Below are 9,924 nucleotides of genomic sequence, written 5' to 3'. Positions count from 1 at the left end.
CCCAAATACTCTCTCTTTTGGTAGATTAAGAAAAAATAAGAAATATGTCTTTGAGGTATATACTTTTTGTTTTCCTTTTTTGAGGTATATATTTTTTTTTAATTTTTTTTTCAACGTTTATTTATTTTTGGGACAGAGAGAGACAGAGCACGAACGGGGGAGGGGCAGAGAGAGAGGGAGACACAGAATCGGAAACAGGCTCCAGGCTCTGAGCCATCAGCCCAGAGCCTGACCCGGGGCTCGAACTCACAGACCGCGAGATCGTGACCTGGCTGAAGTCGGACGCTTAACCGACCGCGCCACCCAGGCGCCCCGAGGTATATTTTTAATAGGGTAGGGAAGATAGAAAGTATGAAGGGGGTTAAGTATACTAGTCAATGTCAACCAGAATGTTTCTGAAATATGATAGTGATTATGTAAATAGAACTTGAAGATTCTTGAAATCCAGTGTGAACAGGTTAAAGAGATCCAGGGGTAGGTAAGAGGAGGGTCACAATCATAGCAACAAAGGTTATGTCAAAGAGACATTGATTTAGGTATAACTATTAAAAATTGCCATTTAGATGAAAATGGTTGAGTATTGGCAGTTTCATATGGTCCACTTACAGATGCTCAGGAAGGAAGAGAAGCAGTAGAGACTATGAGGGAAAGGGAAGAGTCCTTCAGCTGTGGCGCAGTTCATCGGGGCTGTTGCTGTTTTTAATACAGAATGGCTAGGCTCTTACAGATGTGAATCCAGCATTATTTAGTAGCCTCTTCTCTTTGCAGAGAAAAAGGGGGTTGAAGATGGGTTAAAGTTCATGGATTGGGTGTAGAAATCTTTTAGGCCCTTTGACATTTATGTTTCCAAAGGATTTCAGAAAACTTTACACAAAGACATAGAAGATACAAAAATAAGTGAGGAAATTGAGGATAAAGGAAAATATAGTAACACCCAGCTCTCCTACTGTGATGTAAAACAGTGGCCAGCACAGAACTTCCTGAAATCATCTTTGCAAAGGAGAAAGTATAAATGATGTCCAGCATGGTGCTTCCCTTCGTAATAAGCAACTGCAGTTCTGGATTCTTATGTAATGTGGCAGTAGATTCTACTGAGAAAACCCTGCTATCTTTTAATTAACATAAGCTGTACTTCAAGATTTGACTACAGTGCTGGAATAGCCAAGAAAAAGGTATTCTGTCCGGAGACTGTCTTCATTTCCAGCCTTAAGATATTGCATGACGATCACTCTTTTAAGTGTGGGCTGAGGGGGTCCTGTGAATCTGATTATGTAGTAGTAATGCTTTTGGTATATATAGCTCTTAAAAGTGCTGCATTAAAAGCAGAATAGTTAGCTCTGGTAGGTTAGTTTCCCTTTTCAGAAAGATTAAATGAGTGAGGTATTTTTGCATCTTGCCAGAATGGTCTATGAACCAAAGAGGTTTGAAAATGATTTCTGCATTCCATTTGTCAGTTGGCACCAATGAGGAAATGAATTCCTGTGGCCAAATACTTTGCTCTCTATAGGTGGCTGGACTAAGACTTTGTAAAAGGGGCACGTAGGTGGTATCTTAGACTCATAAAACACGTTGCCACTCTTAGAGAAACAGCTGAAAATCCCTCTTCTAGGGACAGAATGATCCTCTATCCAACATATCCATGCCAGAAAAGTGACAATACCGTGACGTTCCTCCTCTCCTACTCCACTTTTCTCAGGTCTGTCCTCCTCTTCAAGCCTCCCATTCCTCCCCCCATCCCAAGCCAGCTTATTCTGATGCTTTAATTTTCCTTTAAAAAACTTAAGGGTAAAATAGTACAGCATTTATGCTACTCGCCTTTTAAAGTTATTCTTCTATTTCAATATGAGACCAAAGGTCTTACTATTAGATGAGATCAACTTGAAATTCTGAATTTCAAGTCTTGTTTTTGCATGTTTGTGGTTTTTAGGTTATTTCCCTAGAAGTTATGTCTTTTGTACATTAAGTGCCAAATATAGTGTTTTTGATCCTATGAGTATAGGTTACAAGTATAAGTGCCTTAGAATCGAGGTGCAAATTTAGTGTCTCACAAACGGGCTAAGAATTGTATTTAGTTAGCACACACAAAATCTAGTTCAATTGCTTGGACTGCACAACTCTATCACACAAAATACAATAATTGAAACATTAATTCTTGTTTGAGTTAGATTTCTAATAAAAAGGGTTATTGTGGACAGTGTTTCCACCTCTTGAATTTAACCTTTCTTGGCAATTAGATCTAAAGGTCATACGCAGAAATGTTAGTTGGCAAAACACACACACACACACACACACACACACACACACACACACACAAAGCCTAAGCATTACTCTCCCTCCAGGACAAAAGCAAGATATGAAGGGTGATTAGGGCAAAGTAGTGTTAAACTAGTCCAATACGTGAAATGAGATTTTAAAGTAAATACCTAAAATGTTCCAAGAAAAAATACTAAGAATCACTGTTTTTAAGATGTTGGTAATAGTTGGTGGGTTTTTTCGGATGTTGACTTGTTACCAAAACGATCCAAAATCAGGGAATAATGTATGTTTGACCAGCAAAATGATTGAGTGGATTAAAAAAATTATTCTGCCCCGTTGAATATATATACTCGCTACGTACCAAATGAGATACACTTTAAGTGCCTGTTTTGGTGCCACTGGCCAGAATGAAAAAAGTTCTCCCGTTAGTGAGGTGAACTGAGATTTTTGTTTTCAATGCCTGCCTCCAGGGTACGTACAAGTGGGAGACGCGTGGAAAACCTGGGGCTAAGGGGGATGGGAACGAGATGGCTCTGACTGTGAATCTAAGAGCTGAATGTGTGAGAGAGAAAATCCTCCTCCAGCCTCGGAGGGGGTGTCTCCCCCAATACCAACTCCCTCCCCCCGGGCTCGTGGGGCGGGTCTGGTTTGCTCAGTAGCTGCAGCGGCCGTAGCGGCAGCCCCGGGGCTGAGCGGCGGCGGCCTTCTGGCAGCGCAAAGCGGCGGCTCCGAGACCGTGAGGCCCTGGGGAGAACCGGCGGAGGCTGCTGTCGGGATGGAGGAAGCGTCGAGTGGAACCGGGGCCGCCGGGGACGGATTTCCTCCCCGGCCCAGCTCTCTACAGCTTGGCTGGGCCTGCTCCAAGCACCTGCGAGGTGAAAGAGGCCTGCGTCTGGGGCCTGGCAGCGGCAGCCGGCGAGCAAGGCGGGCACAGCGGGGTAACAGTCGAGCCGTAGCCGCTCTCGGGAACCTACGCCGCCACGGCCGCTTATTGTCTCTCTCTTTCCACCCGGGGGCAAACAGGAAGCGCGCCGGCTGACCGAGCGACTGACGGGCATCCGGACCAATGAGCACTGCCGACCAAGAGCGTGGCGGCGAATGAGCGCGGAGAAGAGAGGCGGGACTTCCGGGCGGGCTGTCACCCTCTTCCCCCCTTTTGGGCTGGAGGCTCCACCTTTTGTGTTTCCCGCACAGTCAATCAAAATAGGAAAAAAAAATCCCCGGACCGCTCCGGCCGTGTCCGCCGCCGCTTCCCGCATCCTCTCCCGCCGCCGCCGCCTTCGCTCCTCACCATGTGTAAGGCGGCGGGGAGCCCCGCCTGAGGTGCCCTAAACACACTATGACCGGTACGTAAAGCCGAGAGAGAGCAACCTTTGCTGCCGCCGCCGCTGCCGCCGCCGCCGACCACAGCCAGCCCGGGGCCGCCGCCGCCGGCTCCCGGCCCCGTGTGTGCGACCGAGTGTCTGTGAGAGGCAGAAAGCCGCACTCCCTTCCGCCTCCCTCCCCTCCCGGCCAGCCACCGTCCACCCCTTAAGCCCCAGCAACGCCGTGTCCCTGCCGGGCCCTGGGGCGGGCGGCCCGGTCCGCCGGGAGCGCATCCCCCCGTGTGCGGGCGCGGGCGGCGGGCGGGCGTGTGTGAGTGACTGACGGTGCGAGAGGAGCGAGCGCGAGTGAGAGCGAGCGGCGCGAAGGGAAAGGGGAGGAGAGGAGAGGAGAGGGGGCAGGGGCAGCGCGGGGAGGAGGAGGAGGAGGGAAAGAGGAGGAGGAGGAGGGTTACAGGCAGCGGCGGGCGGGGGCAGCAGCAGGAGAGGAGGAGGGATCCGCCGCCGCCGCCGCCGGGGGGCGGGTGGGGGAGGGGAAGGGGACTCGGTCCGGGCTTTCGGAGTAATTTCGCCTCGGCCCGCGGGCCCCCTCCCTCTCCTCCACCCGCCTTCCTCCCCACCCCCACCCCCCCGCGCTGTGCCTGCAGCTCCCGAAAAGCCCGTGAAACAAGAGGAAATGGCTGCCTTGGACGTGGACAGCGGCGGCGGCGGCGGCAGCGGCGGCGGCCACGGCGAGTATCTGCAGCAGCAGCAGCAGCAGCACGGAAACGGCGCGGTGGCGGCGGCGGCGGCGGCGGCCCAGGTGAGGAGCGGCTGAGCCCCGGCCCGGCTCCCCCCTAGCGCCGCTTTCTCCTCCCCTCGCCTCTCCCCTCCCTCCGCGCCTCTCTCCTCCCCTCCCCCCGCCCCGGGAGCTGCCCGCCCGAGGCGCCAACGCTCCGACCCCGCCCGCGCTCCCCCTCCCGCCGCCTTTTTGTGAGTGTGTGTGTGTGTGTGTGAGTGTGTGTGTGTGCGCGCGCGCGCCCGCGTGTGTGTGTGTGTGTGTGTGTGTGTGTGTGTGTGTGTGTGTGTGTGCGCGAGCGTGAGAGCGTGTGCGCCCTCCCGGGGGTGGGTTCCGGGCGGAAGGTGGAGGCCCGGCGCGCAGCCTGCCGCCCGCCTTCCCGCGGACGGTGGAGCTGGTGTGCGTGCGAGCGGGAGGACTCGAGCCGGAGTCGAGGAGGAGGAGGAGAGCGCGGGCTGGCGCTCGCCCGGGCGCAGCCTGCGAGGACCGAGGCGCACTTCCTGTGCGAGCGGCGGCCCGGCCCTAACCGCCACCCCCTCCCCCTGTCTCCCTCTCTGAACCCGCCCATCGGGGGTAGGACACTCAGCCGTCACCGCTCGCCCTGCTGGCCGCTACCTGCAGCAAGATAGGGCCGCCATCGCCGGGCGACGACGAGGAGGAGGCGGCTGCCGCAGCCGGGGCCCCCGCCGCCGCCGGAGCGGTAAGTCTCGCGCGCGCGGCCCGCCCCCGCCAAGGCCCTGGGCCCGCCATCCCGGGCCTGTGGCGCGCCCGCCTGCCCAAAAGGCCTCCCGGGCGCCCGCGTCTTCCGCGATACGGACGGATCGCGCAGCCGGGGCGCCCTTTCGGGTTCCTTAGCATGCCTCTGTGGATCAGAGGCCAGCCCCGGCTTTCTCTAAATTGTCACTGTGGCGCCTCGATCCAAATTCACTACAAAATGAAGTCAGAGAGGGCGGGGGTGGAGGACTCCAAAATGGATGTTTGAGCATTTCATATCAGTGCTGAAAACTCCTTCGCTGAACACTACAAAATTTTCAAGCACAGCCTATCGGCCATAGATAGTATCAACTACAGAGGCAGTGTCTTTAGTTTCTAGTGTTTTTGAACCTGGAGCTTTTTCTGCTGCAACTTACTAGTTCTTACTGATTTAAATCTTAAATTGCTAAAAAGAAACCAAAAAAGGAATGAAGGTTTAGTCTTTGAATTACCTTTCTGTATGCAGCAGTGAATACTTTGTGAGTGCTTTTTTTTTTAGTGGCCATTCTAAATTGATGAATTTTAGTTTTTGCAGATGACTTAAATTTGTGATTTTTCGTAAGTGGAGTAAGTGAAACATTTAATTCGCGACGGTTGAAATCCGCGAAGTTACTTAGACGATACTTTGGCTTTTGAAATTGAATATGGAATACCAGTGTTAGAAACAAAAGTACCTCTAAGGAATTGTATTTACATGCATACTAACGTATACTGTACTTACAGTTGAATGTGATTGGCAGAGCTGTATTTCCATTTTGTTATGATTACCGGTCTGATACAATGTGATGGGATCCTGTTCGTAGTGTTTTTAGTTTGGGGGCAGAGGGTGGAGCTGGTCAGTGTGTTTCATGAGTGCTTAATACAAATTAGCTAGACAAAATTTTTAAGACAATCAGTTGTGAATTTTATCTGTTTGAATCGTCGCTGTTGTGTTAAACATGTGGATGTGTTCATTTGTTAAGTAATTAAAACCTCTCCCAGTTTTTTTTTTTTTTTTGAGGTGGATTATGGGAATTGGTTTGTGTAGAGATATTTTGAATAGTCACTATAGACAGAAAAGTTTGATATTTGGCATACTCTGCAGGAAATTCTTAGTATGTCTAGGCACTAAAAGTGAAGCTAATGTTAAGCTATATTGTTAAATATTGTATTTGTATTTTTAGTGCTTCAAATTATATTGTAGAGGTATATGAGTAGTTTTAATGTCTTAGAAAGTATTTTAGGTTTTGTGCTTTTGTAAGCTGATTAAAATGTAAAAGCATAAAATTATATTTGTGAGAGGCATTGTTACTTTTAAACTTACGGATTGGTAAGCATTTTTTAACGAATTATTCCTCTAGGCCCATAGAGCCAAAACAAATGGTTTATCTTAAAAAACACTGTACAAGTAAAATTGTGAAGCAGATTGCTTCTACTTATCTTTTAAAATATTTTCAATTAGAACAAAAACTTGTAACCACAACTTAGCAAGTGTATATAGCTCACTGTTAGGGGAGGGGGAGGGGAGGAGTGAAGGAGGAAGTTATGGGTGAAAAATATGTATATGTATATGTACTTGTAGATGGGAATCTCAGCCCTGGGAGTAGAACACTGTCTCTAGTCTCATCCTCCTGTGGCCATATACTTGTAGGGAGCTTGTTTCCTTGCCTCTTTGACTCCTCCTCTCAGTTACCAAATCTCTACTGACATCACATTTCCCGCCAGATGAACGTGAACTAGAATCAGTAGGAGCACTTTTTTCTTTGTATGTTTGGTATGCATGCATAAATTTTTTTCACCGAGTAGAATTAGCAAGACTGGCTTGAGTATGTTTGCCTTAGCAAGTGGGAAAATTAGTTTTCCATTTTAAAAATGAATTTCAGACATGTACATCTCAGAAAATGAAAAAATTTAAGCAATTTTTATGGGCATTTTTTTCTACTTAAAAATGTGCTTAGGTAATCTAACTGTAATCACTCAAATTACTGGGAATCATGAGAGGCCTGTTAAGAGCTTTTGTAGCTGTGCTTTTTTAAAATTTTATTTTGCAGTAATTTTATATTTATAGAAAAGTTGCAAAGATAGAACTGGGAGTTACATTATACCCTTCACCCAGCCTCCCCTAATGTTAATATAACCATGTTTGTCAAAACTAGGAAAGTAACAATAATACAGTATTATTAACTAAATTACAGACTTCATTCTCATTTTACTTTTTTCCCCACTAATGCCCATTGTCTGTTCCAGGATCTAATCCAGGGTAACACTTTGCATATAGTATTGTGTATGAAATCAAGTGGAAATACACATAAAATTCAACTTTATGCTAGTTGAGTTTGGTATTTTAAGATTAAAAGGGCATTGAAAAGCCAGTGAGCTACACTGGAGATTTGTTTTAAGTTTTGTTTAAGTATTTTGAATTTAGAATTTGTTATAATATGTTAGGGGTTCTTTCTGGATCCTGGCCAAGAATGTTTGGTTACCTTCAGACCAGTGTTGAATAGGTCTAATCATAAGGCATTCTCAACTGTAATGTTCCACAGCATGGACTCCCAAAGTTGGTTTGATGTCAAAGCCCTTTTTGTACTTTATTATTAAAAGTTGTTTAAAAATAAATCAAGAAATGTAAGAAGTAGACCTTTATGTCACATTAATTTGTCCAATCTGTATTCATGTGAGTTTCTGGATTATTTATTTGCTTATTTCATTTGTACTTCAAGTTGTGATCAGTTAATTGGGTAATTGTTTTTATTTGAAGTTGGTTTGAGTTCTTTAGTGTTCCTTGAAGATTTTAAGAAACTTGAGTCGTTCTTAGTTTCTTTCCACCTTAGCTTCACACTTGTTTTTGTTTCCAGTAACACTTTGTCCTTGCCGGGTTCTGGCTTTCACAAAGCCATTTGTGGGAACTGAGAAGTTAATAATCCTTTCCAAATGCTATGCAATAAGTGCTATGCATTTTTCCCCCCTTCCACAGGTATTATCTGAGAAGATAGCCTCTTTTTTCCCCCCCCCCCATTCAACTGCTCCTCCCCCCTCCATTTTTATGCCTGGTTGCACTGGAGAAAGCCCTTGTAATGAATTGCTATAGCAACGTCCTAGGGCTACTCTTGGTTTTGGTCCTTTTTACGGTGTGATTATGTGTTTATGTACAGAGGGAGACCTAAGAGTACCTTCAAGTTACAACTTTACGATAATGCCAACTTCCATGTCAGCTTGGTGTTTGTTAGTTGTCTGATAAGAATATGAAGAGTTAACTGAGACAAACACTGGTGGATTTTTCTTGAGAGTTATCTTGAACCTAAACCAAATGCTAGTTCTTGCCTGGGTTATGTGTTTTTAGGTCTCTCTTCTTTTGTTTCTGTAGTGTTTCCAATAAGCCTAACATTAGTGTTTCCAATAGCTTAACATCACATGTTTTTACTTTGGTCTCTTGATTTTATGAATCGTCATCTCTTTGAGTGGGGTGCTGCTAATGAAATTTCTCTTACAAATGAATGGGCTTAGTAAAGGCTCTATAGTTTTGAAAGTTTGGGGGGACTTACTGTTGAATTATGGAAAGAAATTGGTTTAAAATTGGGAGTTTTTCATGGAAGACTTTAATATCTCAAGGTCAGTTTTATTGATCCATTCTTTCTGTCATTTTCTTTGCAGTGATTTTAAAGTAAATACTTTTAACTATTCATTCAATAAATATTTGCTGATCTTTATGCCAGGGATTGTACTAGGCATTCAAATCATGCTGTGTTCTCATAATCTGAGTAATCATAATGATAGGATTTTAGGATAGTGCTTTATAGCATAGTGGTTTATAGCATAGTGGTTTATAGTTTATAAAGCATAATGCTTTATTTTGATTCTTAAGATCCTGTGAGGTAATAATTTTCCCTTTTTTTTTTTTTTTTAAGTTTTTAAAACTTATTTTGAGAGAGCGGGTGTGTGGGCTCTCTCGCTCAAACAGGAGGGGGAGGGGCAAAGAGAGAGGGAGCATCCCAAGCAGGCTCTGTGCCCTGTCAGCGCAGAGCCTGAAGCAGGGTTTGAACTCCAGATCGGTGAGATCCTGACCGGAGTCAAAATCAAGAGTGAGTTGCCTAACCAACTGAGCCATTCAGGTGTCCCAGTTTTCCCATAAAAAAAATTCTTTTTTATGTTTATTTATTTTTGAGAGAGAGAGAGACAGACAGACAGACAGCACCAGTGGGGGAGGGGCAGAGAGAGAGGGAGACAAAATCTGAAGCAGGCTCCAGGTTGTCAGCACAGAGCCCAACGCAGGGCTCGAACTCAACAGCTGCAAGATGATGGCCTGAGCTGAAGTCGAAGGCTTAACTGAATGCTTAACCGACTGAGCCACCCAGGTGCCCCCCACCCCCATTTTTTTTTTTTTAATTTTTTTTTTCAACGTTTTTTTATTTATTTTTGGGACAGAGAGAGACAGAGCATGAACGGGGGAGGGGCAGAGAGAGAGGGAGACACAGAATCGGAAACAGGCTCCAGGCTCTGAGCCATCAGCCCAGAGCCTGATGCGGGACTCGAACTCACGGACCGCGAGATCTTGACCTGGCTGAAGTCGGACGCTTAACTGACTCTGCCACCCAGGCGCCCCCACCCCCATTTTTAACATAAGAAAATTGAGTCCTGCTTTAAATCACACACAATCCCACAGTTTTAGCTAGAAGTCAGTTCTTTTCTTTATAATGTAATATACTTACCTCCTCCAAACATAATTGTGGCTTAAACCATGAAAGTCTAATAGTTTTCTGATTCAGTGTTTTTCCTCCAGTTCTATTAAAAAAATTAATATTGGTAAATTTTTTAAAACTAAATTTATTTCGTTTAAAA

General features: G+C 46.1%; 1 protein-coding gene across 1 annotated transcript in view; it reads left to right on the top strand.

Moving 5' to 3' along the window:
* Nucleotides 1-3,443: 3,443 nt before the first annotated feature.
* Nucleotides 3,444-9,924, top strand: part of SP3 (Sp3 transcription factor) — a 60,492-nt gene continuing 54,011 nt past the window's right edge. The window contains exons 1-3 of the mRNA XM_043577074.1: nt 3,444-3,602; nt 4,226-4,380; nt 4,934-5,056. Of these exons, the coding sequence (XP_043433009.1) occupies nt 3,596-3,602; nt 4,226-4,380; nt 4,934-5,056 (285 nt within the window). The 5' untranslated portion in view covers nt 3,444-3,595. The remainder of the gene's footprint in view (nt 3,603-4,225; nt 4,381-4,933; nt 5,057-9,924) is intronic.

Source organism: Prionailurus bengalensis, chromosome C1, assembly GCF_016509475.1.
Source record: "Prionailurus bengalensis isolate Pbe53 chromosome C1, Fcat_Pben_1.1_paternal_pri, whole genome shotgun sequence".
Taxonomy (NCBI): Eukaryota; Metazoa; Chordata; class Mammalia; order Carnivora; family Felidae; genus Prionailurus; species Prionailurus bengalensis.
This window is presented reverse-complemented; position numbering and strand designations above follow the sequence as displayed.